General features: G+C 36.0%; 1 protein-coding gene and 1 pseudogene across 4 annotated transcripts; one reads left to right on the plus strand and one right to left on the minus strand.

Moving 5' to 3' along the window:
* The first annotated feature begins 452 nt into the window (after window positions 1-452).
* Window positions 453-2023, plus strand: LOC117633330 (annotated as a pseudogene). Its single transcript, XR_004586643.1, has 4 exons — window positions 453-775; window positions 986-1179; window positions 1612-1814; window positions 1875-2023. The product of XR_004586643.1 is annotated as a xyloglucan endotransglucosylase/hydrolase protein 24-like (transcript).
* Window positions 2024-8083: 6060 nt separating this feature from the next.
* Window positions 8084-15048, minus strand: LOC117628675 (calmodulin-binding protein 60 B). 3 transcript variants are annotated; one of them, XM_034361187.1, is made up of 10 exons: window positions 14814-15048; window positions 14511-14655; window positions 13735-13810; window positions 12041-12099; window positions 11152-11645; window positions 10894-11054; window positions 10590-10793; window positions 9863-10094; window positions 8654-9233; window positions 8084-8541 (listed from the first exon to the last, which is right to left on the minus strand). In XM_034361187.1, exons 2-9 carry the CDS (start codon window positions 14618-14620, stop codon window positions 8668-8670), a joined length of 1902 nt encoding a protein of 633 aa, XP_034217078.1. In that variant the 5' UTR covers window positions 14621-14655; window positions 14814-15048; the 3' UTR covers window positions 8084-8541; window positions 8654-8667. The 3 variants fall into 3 exon arrangements, with proteins under 3 accessions (XP_034217078.1, XP_034217073.1, XP_034217066.1); XM_034361182.1 differs by having other exon boundaries at window positions 8644-9233; XM_034361175.1 differs by having other exon boundaries at window positions 8084-9233.
* Window positions 15049-15890: the final 842 nt, after the last annotated feature.

The raw sequence follows: 15890 nt of genomic DNA on the forward strand, positions 1-15890 counted from the left end.
CATTAATCAGTTTTTTTTTTGAATTTGGAAAGAAATATATATATTTAAACAACTCAACTGTTGTGGTGTTTTTTAGGTGTTTAACTTCAGGTTGACACATAACAGAAAATATTATTTAATTCTCTCAAAATATTTGAAGATTACTTTAGAGTAAAATGAAATAACCGATTTTTAGTATTATTTTTTATCATCAAAATGCCTTTTGGCGGTGAATGGAGGTTCAAATAAAATAATGGCACAGCGTTTAAAAAAGGATGACAAAATGCTGTGCAATGTCGTCTCCTACTATGCCAAAAAGCTGCGTTCCATACAGCTTTGTTGTGCGTTTTGACAACCCATTCCAACAACCGCCAAAACCTCTGTTTTTATCTAATTTATTTATCTATTGTATTTATTGCCCTGACCAAGTATATATAGATACCTTAATTTTGATAACTCACTTGTGTCACATCCAAACTTCCATTGCAAAACAACCGTCATGGCTTCTTCTTCTCCACCATCAAAATACAGATTCTCCCTTGTGGTTTTGGTGCTTTGTTTTATTGTTGGCTCTTTGGTGGCTGTTGCCTCTGCTAGTAATTTCAATAAAGATTTTGAGATTACATGGGGTGATGGCAGAGGTAAGATTTTAAACAACAACGAGCTTCTAATGCTGTCTCTTGATAAAGGCTCAGGCTCAGGATTTCAATCCACAAATGAGTATCTGTTTGGCAAGATTGATATACAGCTTAAGCTTGTCCCTGGAAACTCTGCTGGCACTGTCACTGCCTGCTATGTAAGTTTTAATTTGTGCTAGCTCTAATTAATATTACTCCTTGTCTCGCATTGGCTTGTAGTTCAAGTCGTTGAGAGTATTTATCCTGTATCCAAGGTCTTAGGGTCGAATTCCCCTCCTCCAATATTGCTTTGTTAAAATAAAATAATAATAAATTTAACTCCTTGTATCAAAATAAATTAAAGTTACTTTTTGTTTGTGAATTTGCAGTTGGCCTCAGAAGGATTAACATGGGATGAGATTGATTTTGAGTTCTTGGGGAACCTAAGTGGTGATCCTTACATCCTTCACACCAATGTGTATAGCCAAGGCAAGGGCAACAGAGAGCAACAGTTCTACTTCTGGTTTGACCCAACTGCTGATTTCCACACACATTCAATCCTTTGGAACCCTTAACGCATTGTGTAAGTAGCCGCCAACATGATTCTGCACTCAAATCATTTACTTCAAGAGTATTTTCATAGTCCTCCAGAGTTGTCACCATAATTTAGTGGCTTGAATGATATTGGACTAATGTCCTGGCTGCTGTTTGGTGAAGTTATAAATGATGGGCGGAATGTATTTTATTAAACAATAATCTATATTATGTTTTTATCTTATCTAAACGGGTGAGACTCATAAAAATTAATTTTGAATCTGATTCCAATTCAGTCCAGGCCAAGCCACCCAACAAGCTCGGACATGTCTCTATTCCTACGAAATTTATTACCATATACATGTAAAGTGACACAATATTTTGTAAACAAAATAAACAATAATATCTCTACTATAATATTATGATGTTTTTTTAATTTCTAGGGGTATTAAAATGGTTGTGTTTTTCTTCCCTATGTCAGCTTCTCAGTGGATGGTACCCCAATAAGGGAGTTCAAGAACTTGGAGTCAATTGGTGTTCCATTTCCCAAGAACCAGCCAATGAGATTATACTCCAGCCTTTGGAATGCAGATGATTGGGCTACTAGGGGTGGTCTGGTTAAGACAGACTGGACCAAAGCTCCTTTCACCGCCTCCTACAGGAACCTCAATGCCATTAATGCCTGCGTATGGTCCTCTGGGGCATCTTCTTGCACTTCAAAGTCTCCATCTTCAACTAGCTCAGCTGGCAATACATGGCTTTCGCAAGAGTTTGATTTGGCAAGTCAGGAGAAACTGAAATGGGTGCAAAGAAACTACATGATTTACAATTACTGCAAAGACACCAAGAGATTTCCCCAAGGCTTTCCTCAAGAATGCGCACTACTGTCTTGAGAAACTGAGAAGAGAGACATTGATCGATCCTTTTTTCCGCTTTGATGTTCCCTTTAGGTTTTAAAATTATATCTTGTATGTCAATGTCTAAAGATATTTCTCTTGCTTTTAATAAAAATATCCAAGGTCCCGATTAGCCTCCGCTAGGGAAACAAGACTGGGAATCATAAAATAAATAAATAAAAAAGCAGCGTGTATTGCTTTGTGGCTATACTATTTCTTTTAAAACTTTTATTAAAAAATTAGAAGAATGGAGTATAACCGGGCGGTTATACTATTTGTTTTTTAAAAAAAAATTAAAAAGCGAGTATAGCCGATCCGCTATACTATTTATTTCAAAAAAATTGAAACAATGCGTATAGCCCGGCTATACTATTTAATAAAACAAAAATTAATAAATATGACCCTCCTAGTTGCATTAGTTCATACTATTTATTTTATATTTTTTTAAAAAAAGAAGAATGGAGTACAGCCGTGCGGCTACACTATATATCTAAAGAAAATTTAAAAGGGGTATAGCCGGGCGGCTTTACTATTTCTTTCAAAAAAAATTGAACTAAACTAGTGTAGCCGGGCAACTATATTATGTCTTTAAAAACTGGAAAAATGAGTATAGCCGGTCGGCTCTACTATTTCTTAAAAAAAATTGAAAAGGCGAGTATAGCTATGCGGCAATAATTAATATATTTCAATAATTTCATATATATTATTTGTATGCAATAATATGTGCGAATTTTGTGTATAATTCGTGAATTTTTTGTGTATTATTAAAAATTTTATAAAAAATACGTGTATTAAACATAAAAAAAATGCACGTACATGTTCAATACCAGTATAGCCGCACGGCTATACTATTTCGTTTATAAAAAAATTAGAAGTATGGAGTATAGTTGAGGCTATACTATTTCTTTCAAAAAAAAATTAAAAATGAGCGTATAGCCGTGTGGCTATACTATTTAATATAACAAAATTAAGAAATAGGGCCCTCCTAGTTGCATTAGTTCATACTTTATAGATATTATTTTCGTATAACAGTGCGACTATAAGAATAAAATACATACGTGTTTTATTCGGTAAATAACAACTTAAATGTTCAGCCACTATATAATATTTTAATTATAATATATTTAAAAAATTTCATATATATTATTTGTGTTCAATAATATGTAAGAATTTTGTGTATAATTCAAGAATTTTTGGTGTATTATTCAAACTTTTATAGACAATACGTGTATTAAACATAAAAAATACATATATACATGTTCAATATGAGTATAGCCGCCTGGCTATATTATTTGTTTAAAACAAATTCAAAAGCCCGTGTATAGCCCGGCAGCTATACGATTCCTTTTAAATAAAAACTGAGTATAGCCGCTTGGCTATATTGTTTATTTTAAAAGGCAAACGCGAACATCAGTCTTCATTAGCCAAAGCACGATCAAGTCATATGTGAATCTCCTCTGGGTTATCCTGCCACCAATTCCATTTTGGACCTGTAAAACCTAGGTCCCTTAGTTGGCAAGAATCAAGAGCCTGTTGAAAACCTTTCATTTGTTGCTCACTACGGGGTTTTCCCCCAATCCTCTCATCAGCATGTAAAATCTCGTTGAAATCCCCACAACGCACACATGGCATAGAAAAGGAAGTACCCAGACTCTCTAGGAGGTCCCATGAGCGGTGACAATCAGTAGTAACTAGGTGACCATAAAACCCCGTAAGGCATCAACGTCCTGGCACTCTCAAGGCCTCAACCACCATATCAATATGGTTGAGACTGAAGGATTTTGGCCCAACATTAACCTCCTTCGTCCACATCAAACATAAACCCCCCAACAATGCCTACACTCTCCATAACAATATGTTGGTGAGTCTTTACATAGTTAGGATTTTTTTAGTTACTTGCTTATTTTTCTAGTCCTATTATAATTGAGATTTATTTCCTTTTATAATTTATATTTATTTTCTATTGAAATTTGAATTTATTTCCTATTTTATTTAGGGCATAAATACCTCCATATTGGAGAAGAATAAAAATATGAACATATATGAATATTTGCCCTACTTTGTTTGACATAGTATAAGAGCCAGGTTTTCGTGACCTGTGCTTGCATTCTCCTTATAATTTAAGTGCTCTCCTCCCCCATCTTCAAGGGAGGGAAGGGGAGTGAAAAGGAAATGTTTATTGATGTATCCCCATTACCTTGACATATTCCTATGAAGATGTTGCCTATTTCTTGACTCCGACGACCTTTTTTTTTTTTTTTTTTTTTTTTCCAGGGGGAGAGGGGGGGTGAAGAGAAGTTGTGTCTGTGTGAATGAGCTAAAGTTGATATGGAAGAATTTGTCATCGTTTTCAGTTTCCATTTATGTGGTTATTGTCGATGATGTTGCTGTGTTTTGATCCGTCTCTACAATATTAAAAACCTGTCTCTACAATATTAAAAACCCTAAACATTACCTATTTCTACTGCACTATACACCTAGCCTATAATCCTAGCCCGCCTCCGCTGCCTACCTTGCTATTGCAGCCGCTACCTCCACCCCGCCATTCATCACCATGTCGAATGTTGATACCTTTATTTCTTCACTTCTTCTAATTCTACTTCACCTACTGCTTCTCCTACTCCTATTGTGACGACTGAATCTACTTCACCTACTACTTCTCCTACGCTTATTGTGACAATTCAGACTGAATTGTCCACCAAACTACCATTGGGATTCAAATTGAATGGATCCAACTATGCAATTTGGGCTTCAATGATCGAACTCTATGCTACTTCACAAGGAAAATTGGGTTACCTAACTCGTGACTCTGATGCCCCAGATTCCAAATATCCATAATTTGGAAAGTGAAAAAGTGATGATGCTACCGTGAAAAGTTGGATAATGCGCACTATGGAATCTAGTTTGTTGAATGTGTTCTTTGCCTTTCCTACTGTAATGCTCACATGGTTTCTGTGTTCTACCTTCTTTACTGTCGTGCTCACAGGATTTATGTGTTCTTCTATGTGCCCTATTTGTTAGGGTTTATCAGTTGTTTCACTCGTGGTTTATGACAAGGCCTTCTCGACAATTGTTCAATTGGTCAATGTTGAGTATGGTGTTCTATGACTCGCTTGTCAAGTTGGACATGCAAAATATCTTTGCCCCAACTTAATGGGGAGTGTTGGTGAGTCCTTACTTACTTAGGATTTTGGTTACTTACCTATTTTTATAGTCCTATTATAATTGAGATTTATTTCCTAGTATAATTTATATTTTCTATTATACTTTGGATTTATTTCCTATTTTATTTAGAGTTGTACTTCTTCATCCCCTTATCCCCCTCCTTTCTCAGCCTTCCCCTCTCTACCTCCTCATTTTCCCCTTTGGCCGGTTGTTGATGTTTTGTTATTTCGGTTGGTTTGTTGTCTGCACTTGGTTGTTTTGTTTGTTTCTTTTTGCAGATTTGAGATTCTTGTGTATTTGAAATTTTGGGCATTGTATTCCATGTATGATTTGCTCAAGCGTGTGTATTTGGTCTTTTTAGGGTTATTAGTGGAGATAGTGCGATATCGCCAGTGCATCCTCTCTTATATCTGGATTAACTCTTTGCGGTTAATGTGCATCCGTCTTTGTATTAACCCTTTGTGAGTATTTGGTCAATATTCCCAATTATTAAATACAATTATATCTAATTTTCAAATAAAATAAATAGCACTTTAAGCTATTAATGAAACGGCATATCTTCCATTATATATTGGAGCCCCTCATCAAACATGAGAAAATGCCAATTAGCTGTGCTCATAGTCTGGTTTTTTTCTGCGGCCCTTATTTCGTAATCTGTTTGTTTCTGGGCTGACCATTTTCAACTAAATAGAAAGTAAAATTAATATCAAAAGACGCTTTGATATATGGTCACCATCAAAGACAATCGCCCATTCATGCCAAATTAACCCAGGCCGTTATAATTATGAGCTTCCTAATTAGGGAGGAAAATTCAATGGACTCTTCTATTCCAAACAGGTTGCGCTGGCATATATTAGATCTGTCACAAACCCAACCCAGAGGGAGCCTCCCTTGTCATTTACTCACCAAACCATGCATGATCAGAGAGCGGGAGAGAGAGAGAGGGAGAGATCACAGAGGTCATCAGAGATAAACATGTAAATAATTGGAAATCAAAATGTTCTGCTATTGATCAAAACACCAAGAAAACGTTTGGGTAAACATCATAAACCACAACACTATATATTGAAGAAAGTAAAATCACTACAAACATGGCTAAGAAATCCCAGAAAGATGAACCAACCACCATTTTCACATCATGGGCAGATTTCATAAAATCACTTTGTTGATGGTTCCAATCATTTTCACAGATGATGGGTTTTGTCTCTGTGACTACTTCCATATGGCTCCAATATTATATCGACCCATCCCTTTCATTTCACATGAACAATCACATCGCATGTTATTTATGAGAGAGAGAGAGAGAGAGAGAGAGAGAGAGAGAGAGAGAGAGAGAGAGAGAAGTACGAGAAGATCATAAAAGAAAAGAAAAGAAAAGAAAAAAAGTTTGGATATTTTGGACTGGTTTGTGGGAGCTCCTTGGAGGGCCTGGGGATTTTCAATTCCAAAATTCCATCATTTCGGAAATGGAAATGGAAAATGAAAATGCCCCAAGACCCCAAGTTCTAGTCTCCGCATCCACCCTGTTTATATAGGTAGGGGATTAGGGGTTTGTGAAGAAACCCACAGAGGCAGAGCATCATGATGGCCACGTACTTGGCAGCCGTGGCTTGTGTAATTGATTTACTTGACCCCTGGCTATTTTAGTTTTTTTTTTTTTTTTTTTCCTTTTTGCTACTTTAACTGTAAAATTTATTCCCATTTTACCCCGGCCATGATGCTAAGAACGTTGAAAGTTTTGACCATTCTACTCGGATGGGATTGGTTCATCTTAGTTTATCCGTTATGGACCTAATCCTTGCATATCCACTGCTACTGTGAATGCGAAGTAAAATTTAAATCATGTCATGACTTCATTTACCACTAATTGACTTAAATTATGAATTCCTTAACGGTCGTTTTTGTTTCTAAATTTACCGTCGTAAATAAGATGTACGATTGATAACAAAATGGTGCGACGAGAAGTCCGAACTCAAGTGGCTTAAAAGCTGAATTTATGAAAAATTATTAGAGTTACGACGCAACTAAAACTGACGCAATTAGAGTTAAACAAGACATTCAGCTTGCTGAATTTATGATGAATTTGTTCTTATCCGATGCATCATTAGATTTAAAATACGTAATGGATTTGATCTTATTCCGATGCACTTAAATAATATATATATACATAGTGAGAGTCTAGACAAAAATGCATCTTGGGGTCGGACTTTTGGCAATAGAGATTTACATTTCATGGAAACACATTTGTAGCCGTTTAGATCAATTAGCTCACGCCTTTATATTAGGTTATTAGGATATAAAAATGTGTTCCCACTAAAAGGGAATTCGGTTTGAAGATGTAGCCTTGCCTCTTGGCTCTTGCTACATTCAAATAGCCTTCTCTTTATTTTCCTTTATTGGTTATGCGTAATGTGTATGTTTGGCTTTACCGTATGTGTACGGCTCACAGTTGCGCAATTTGCGTGAGGCTCAACTTTTTCGGTTTCGGCCCCCCAATTTCAGGCTGCTGGTGTCCGGTGACATACTCATCTTTCTATTTATAGGGAAACTGGCCAAATTAATTTCCAAAGTATACCTTCGTAAGCTTGTGCACACATTTTATGAGGGCTTGGAGTGGTAAACATTGTAGATGCAATTACATGGACCATACATAGATCTAAGAGTAACAGATCATGGTGTGGTTCCTTTAAAGAAGAAAACATAATTTGTAACATTGTGTTAGGATCCTACTCATTTACATGGGTTGTATGTATCCAAGAAATTACGGGACCCAATTGTTCAAATCGACCTTACGAATTCCATGTTCCGTATGTGTGTTCACGTCCCATTTACAAAAATTTGAAAACTCAACATCGGTTTACCAGACCTCACTCAGTTAGGGGCTGGTTTCAGTTACTTAAAACAAGAAAACTCTAAATTTTCAAGGCCATCTGAATACAAGATAATGAAGGTCTGAAGTAAAATATATTCGTGGCATTACAGTCAATTCAAAGTACAAAAGCAACTAGCACAATAAATATAAAAATACTAGCCAGCGGTCCTTGTGCAATATTTAGCCGAACAACAGATTATAGTCATCCTAAAAATACTGGAAGTAGTCCCCTATATGTCAACAGCAAACGAGGCAATAAGAAATTTACCCCTTTGGATGCCAAGACCATATGTCATTCGAAGAGTGATGAGAGAGAAATCTTCACAACTGAGAAAAATAAACGGAAACAACTTACTGTACAGGCAGCTGTACAAGAATAGATTCCTTGCCATCTATCACAGATCTCCACAAATGTCAGTCATTCATCGAGACTTTTGAAACCAACGTCTTCAATCAGCCCTAATACCTCAAGTTGTGGCTGGCACTGATTAAAAGTTAGAATATTGCACAGCAAAAAAGACTTGATAACACCCAAAATCCATGGAACAATAATCACCACAAAAGACGGCATAGCAAGAACCTTGTATCACCTTCAGAGGGGCTTCTATTCATCCTCTATCTCCACAAGCTGTGCCCGTCTCTCAGCAGCTTTCTTCCTAACAAAGAAACCCCACCTCATTGCTGCTTTAATTTTCAGCCACCCCACAACAGCTTTGCCAGGACGGTTGCGATCTTCGTCATAGCTGGGCATTGGTGATGGCATGAATGAGGGGAATGAATACCCATCATCAGGCACATCAATGGAGCCATGGCCTCCCATACTGAAGATTCTGAGCAAGTGCTGCATATCCTCATTTTCGAGCATCTCATGACTTCTAATGCGAATATCTTCCTCTGAAAAGAAATCTCGGTTGGTTGTCCAGTCATCTAAAGGATTAAGAGTGGATGGCTGAGAAGAAGAATTGATGGTCGGAAATCCTGATGTAGATGATTGTGGAGGAGCAAGGGCCAGCCCAACAGCATTGGCATCACTTCTTGTGCTTTGTGCCTCATGTGAATTGCTGATCAATTGGTCATCTAGTGCAAATCCAGTGCCATCAAACTGGGTGCGAGAGTTGGAATTCACAAGTGGCTGGGTCAAGTATCTTGTTGATAGATTATCATTATACCCTACAGAAATTAAAAAAAAAACAAACAAACAAGAATCATAATTAGCAACCTGTCTAGCTAACATCCTCACTGGATGGCAGGAAACATCATCACATGCATTCATGTGTGTGCATAAATGATTGTGTTGTGTGTGTGTGTGAGAGAGACAGAGAGAGAGACAGAGAGAGACAGAGAGTGTTAAACTCTTAAGAATCTAAATATAGCATGCAAGGCACAAAAATTTCATGAGTGTATAGAACAGATTGTGTAGTGTGTGACCAAAAAAGTTCACTTACAATCCAATGGCATTATTGATTACAACCTTAGGCTTGGTTCTGTAAAGATAAATACTAAAACTTTGCCGGTATAACTATGCTGATGAGCAGTCAAGCAAGTCACAATGAATTTTATGTTCATTTTTGGAGGATTTTACATCTCATAGCTTCAGGATTTTCCAGGTTGTGTTCTGTAGACCCAAGTAAATGTAGCACTACTTAGAAATCCTACACTCTATATTTCGCTTCAAGTTATATTCCACACAAGCAAAGAACCCTTTCACTCTTTCAGCTTATCTTCATTGATTAGTTAAAAATAAAGTTTCTGAGGCCAAATATGAAACAGTGAATACTCATGCAGGCAGCAATGTTTACCTCCGATTGGTAGGGCTGGATCCAATGGAGGTTGCTCTGAGGGAACTGAATTTGTCAGGCGAGGTACTTGCAGTTGATGATCTGAAGCATCGGAGTAACTGATTGGGGCAGTCTGAAATTCAGTTCGGGTTGACCTCTTATTCTGCTTAAAGTTTAGAAGTGACTTGCCATCATACTGAATAACTTGATCCCAGTTTTCATATGCTTTCTTCACCAGCGTATCTACATAGACCTGCAAAAACAAAAGCATTATACAAATTTCATGTATTTGACCTTCCCCCTGTCAATTATTTAGCATAGAAGATAAAGAATAATATAGTATCATAACACCAAACTGTTCAGTTAGAAACACAAAGTACATAATTAGTTTATAAGCCTTGTAGTTACTGAGTGTTTTCAACCTAATAACGTAACTTCCATACATTTACTAGGAACAAGAGAAGACTACAGCAGGAACAAAGATTTAACACACAAAGAGCACATCCTCCTAACATGAAATTATCAGAAAATAAAAAAATTTCATCTCCCTACATTAATTCTCCTTGGTGATTTTTTCTGTTTCAACTCTTCCACTATGTGTCAAATATAAACCCTTGCAGCAAAAGGAAAATTTATTTTGAAATATGTAATCTAAAAGAACACAAAGATTGACCGACCAAAAAATAAAAATAGGAGACCATATTCCAAAAATAAATAAATAAACCAAAAGAAAGAGGTTGATATTCACCTTCTGGCTGTCAGATAGAGCATCAGCAGAGTGAAACTGCTCCCCAGCAATGAGACCACTCAGCTCGTAGATGTTGTTAAAAACAACACCAACATTTCTTGTATCTTCAGGATAATAAACATAAAGCTTCCCACTCAAGACACAAGTCTTTGCATGTTCTATAAGAGCATCCCACATCTTGTTCGACATACCGCTTCCAAGAATCTATATACAGTGTCCAAACAAAATATAAAACATCTACAATTACAAAATTGTGTAAGTGTTAGCATGCGCTTTTACAACTCAAACCAAGTCCTACACTTACATTCCGTAATTTCTGAGAATCTCGGACCACAAGCTGAAGAAACTCTTCAACCATGAATATTCCTGCACTGTTTAACCTCTTATGGAATGCCCCATCCTTGCCAATCTTCTCCAATCTCCATACTTCATCATTTAATGCTGGTGGGTAGTGTTTCTTGTACACTGTCAAGATCAATGGAAAAAAAATAATAATAATAAATCAACAACAGTGTGCTAGAACAGATAGAAAAAGAAAATATACGCCAGAGCATGAACCTACATTCTCCTCTGTGATCTTTAACAGTAAAAGCTTCTGTCTTAGCTTCACGTATGCGCATGCCCTCACAAAATCCCGAAGCAACTTTCATTCCAAGCCTGAACTTCCTGCTTCGTATCCAACTTGAGTTATCTGTAAAGGTCAGATCCCCTAGTGTTCCTACCCCTTCTTTGAGGGTCACTTGCAGTTCCCCAGTCAACAGAGGTCTCTTCCCTTCACGCTCTTTAACCACATGGCTATCAAATTCTTCTTGAGTCCAGCCTTCATCATCTTCATTGTTGAAATCACCTTCAAGCACAACAACATCCAGTTTTACAGAGGATTCAGGTCCCGAAGTCACAACTCGCTGTGTGTTTCTATCAACCAAAACAACATGAATTGCAGCACCCTGCTCGCCTTCAACTTTCCCTCCTGTGAAGATCGGAAGAGACAAATTGGACCTAAACTCTAGCTGCAAGTTTTGCCCATTGGGACCTTCAATCCGTTTTGGGGAAGACCTGAAATGTCAAATGTCAGAAACTGTTTCACCACAACATAATTGAACATATAGTTCATGGCGACATTTTTTTATAATTTTTTTATAACTTTTTTATTTTGCTAAAATAATTCATGGTTGTGATGACTCTGACATCAGGGAGCATTGAAACAAAATATCTTACATTAAAAAGCATCTAGCATTACTCTCCCTTTTTGCAAACATTTCCTTTCACATATCATATAAATGATTAGAAATCTGGATAGGCAATCCTTGCTTATCCTGATAACTTAACAGGATTGCTCATCTATAATTCTGAAAGGGGTTAACTATTTTGCTCTATTATAAAAATGATTAAAATTTGTTTCATTCATTATAAAAATAAATAAATAAAATTCTCATAAATAATTTTTTGACCTTCCATTAACTCTCGGAGGGCCTAACTTAGCCAACGCACGTTCCACTTCTTCGCTTACCTGTAAACCAGTAAAAGAATAAGCGCTACAGATCAAGAGCATAGACAGAGAATCCCAATAGGTCTCTTATGTTTTGACCATAACTAAGACAGATCGTGTTACATAACCAACAAACAGTTCATTTATAAGAAAGCAACTATCCTGCATAAAAATGCAAAAGAATCATCCGAACCTTTAATTGTTTAAATACTTCCAGTTTGTCTTCTCTTTATACATGATACCAACATCAAACTAAGACAAATTGGAAGTACTAAAACTATGTTAATGAACAAAAAAAGTTTGTGCCTTGATTTAGGTTTCTTCATTTGAACAAATCATTTTTGACTAAAATAACTAATGATGTACCCCAGCCTAAAAAAAAATTCAGTTCATAAGATTTAATCACTATTCCAAGAGTTAAGAACGCTTGGACTTAGCTTTTAACCCACCACTAAATAAATTTAGCTTCCATCACTCTGTTTCAATATAAACAAAACTAAGTTACATACACTACGCAAAATTCTTGGTCACCTTTAAAATTATAGCTTTAAAATTTGGTTGAGAAGTAAAGAGTTTTAAAACAATGTTCTTGCTATAAAAAAAATAAAAAATAAAAAAAGGTCTTATATATCAAACTCTTTTCCTAATAATTTTTCTTTATGTTACCACCAATCTCTGGAGTGGGGCATGACAAACCTCTCTTAGTCACCAACCCCAGGTCTGGGCACGATAGATTTGGTGTTAGAGGAGTTACCCACATAAAGAGAATTAGGAGATGAATTTCAACACAAATAATCAGTAGTATTCTCATAAACATTCAGAAGGAACTGCAATGTCAGAAAATTATATTTTCAGATGATACAGTTAAAACTAAAATACTCTGCAAATCAAACACATAACAATAGCCAGGCTATCGTCTTCTTTAACAACCAACTCAGTTAAAGAAAAAATAGTCCACATATCAAATGCATGAGCCTGAAAAGGTATTGACTAATAATCAACTCTCCATTGAGTATGTTAATCACTGTTTCAAGCTCAACAATGAAACAAGCATATGGTAACTTTAAACTATCTTTTGATTGTTCAGCTTTATCAGCCCAAACGTACATTGGATAACCAGTACTAGTAACTATTAATTCTTTAAAAAAGGAGGGATAAACTCGTCACATATGAAAGGTGTCAAACACAAGTATGGAAAGCAAGAGTACATATAAATATCTCTTAGGTATGGATAGGCCACTATGGAACTTCCTCACAATCAGTCTTCTTTGGGATACAGAATCAAAATGTATTAAAAGCAAAATTTCTAGTATACCTAATATGATAATGGATCCCTATACACACTCAAAAGAGAGAGAAATAGCACCAGTGCCAATAATGTTGACATTCTGAATACAAATCAAAACATTACCACCAAAAAGATGAGGACACTATAATAGATGTATATGCGGGGCATTCGTAGAGTGGGAAAAAAAAAAAAAAAAAAAAAAAACCTAAAAAGACGTGACTAGAGATTGGAATAGAGTATGGAAACCACAGAGATAACAATAAAGAATAGTAGTTAGAAGAAAAGAGGACAAAATAAGCACACAGGCTTACAATGAAGAGAATGCATAAACAAAAGGTACCGAAAATAAAATTTTGAAACCCACTTACAACTCTACGAAGAATAGGTTCCAACGATGAGCATAGCTTCTGCAGACTGTCCACCTTGAGAGCTTCTATAATTACACTGCAAATATATATTCAATGGAATATAAAGAACATGATAGAAAACATATTGAACCTTTAGACAAAAATTCATTTAAGTGGCTAATTCATGCATACAGAAATCCATAGGGTCTAATTCTCTAGGAATGGGTGATAGCAAAGTACTTAAAGCCATACTAACAACACACAGAAACTTACGCCCAATATAAACAGAGGAACATGAGGGAGCATACAAAAGCACCAAACATATGATCTTGAAACTGAAATGAGAAATTATAAAGGAACCGCAAAAATAACAAGTCATTGGGTGTGTCTCGATGAAGAGTTATAGTACCAAATACAAAAATATCACAATCTGATGAGAACAACATGGCTGTAATTGTGCTGTGCTATGGTCATGAAATACGCTAAAGTTAAAATCAGATGACACTCTTATCTTCTTCTAAGCAGGTCATTAAGAAATTTGTGGTAACTTAGCATTTACTCAAAAACCACTTCTAATCAACAACTAAATTAGTCAAAGAAGCACATTGCTCTAGTTCTCGAGTGCACATCGGAGCAACTAGATGGTCCAAATATAACTATATCAGCTCATACTAAAAGGGGGTTTTCCTACAATTCTCAAATTATACGACTAATTATTCAAATTAGCAAGCAAATAATATAATCAACAAAAAGAATTCACATAATCAATTGAAATTAAACAAGATGAAATCCGTTACCTAGCGAGAGCCGGCCGCTTTCGCTCCGGCTGCTCCTCCTCTCCCCCTTCCATTTGCCTCTTCCCTCTCATAGAGTTGGTCCTCTCCATGAGTCTAGTCTGCCTCTGCATTTTATACCGATTTTCAGAACCCTAGATTTCCAGATCTGCAGAACACCAGAAAATCAAAAACAGCTACTTCACTACCAAAACTCACGTTAAGAAATGCATAACAGCTAAACTCATAACTATCTACAAACTTTTCAAAACTAAACTGAAATTCAACAAACAAAAAAATAGGACCATCAAATTTAAACCCTAATACCTCGTTTTCTGCTGAAATTTGGAGTGATAATAGAACTGAGCTGTGCGGAGAGGTTATATTTGTCTGTCAGTTTCTAAAATTTGCCGAGAAAACGTTCGAGAAAGTGAGAGAAAGTAGTTTCTGTTTGGAGAGAGACAACGGGAAAATGGGGAACCTGAAATAAGGGCGAGCAGTCTCTATTAAGTCTACTCTGGCGACTCTTCAGCAGAAGTGTCAATTATCCACTGCTTCTTCGACCACGGTACTCGCTTTTTCTAGTTATGTCGTTTTATGTTAGGGGAAGATGTTTTGGGACGATATGGCACGTGGCATGCGTCCATTGGATGATATAAAGTGTTGCGTAGGTAAATAATAATATTTCTGGCAATGTGTGTAATTGGGGTCCACTTTTCGGTCTATGCTTTAGGATTGTCCGGAGGCAATATTGTGTTAAATCGTGACTGTACGTTTGACGGCCGAAAAAATGAAATATAAAATTAGTTAAATTACCGGCCGAAGAGATATTAATTAAAATGACGTCACTTGATGGAGGTTGGCTTACGTCCTTTCTTTGTCTCTTTTATTTTCAATAAACTTTTTATTTTTCTGTTCTTTTCTGTTTTTTTTTATTGTGTTTTTTACTTTTCCTTTCTTATTAGTTTGGTATTTTGTAGGTTTTCTTAGTGACATTATTCACTCCTTTCTAGTTTTGTACGAAATATATAGTTTGGGTTTGTCCGATTTGTCCGAAATGAGGAAGATTGATCCTTTCTAACCTAATATTATATATTGTTTAAAGAAATGAGAAGGTTGATCCACATCAAATCTTTACATCGTTAATTTTGTTACAATATTTGCACTTAATTTAATGAGTAAATTTTTTTGAGTGCTACTAAATGAACTCTAAAATTAATTTAGTACACCATACTACCAAATTATTTATTAAATTACTAATTTATCCTAATATAAAATGACCCAAAAGAATTTGAATTATGAAAAAAATATATGATTTTAATGAGTACATCATATTCACTATATTCAATCCTAATCAAACGTAGAGAAGTTTTCTTATTACTTGATGCCCACACGGCGAACAAC

This window comes from Prunus dulcis, chromosome 1, assembly GCF_902201215.1.
Source record: "Prunus dulcis chromosome 1, ALMONDv2, whole genome shotgun sequence".
NCBI classification, from domain to species: domain Eukaryota; kingdom Viridiplantae; phylum Streptophyta; class Magnoliopsida; order Rosales; family Rosaceae; genus Prunus; species Prunus dulcis.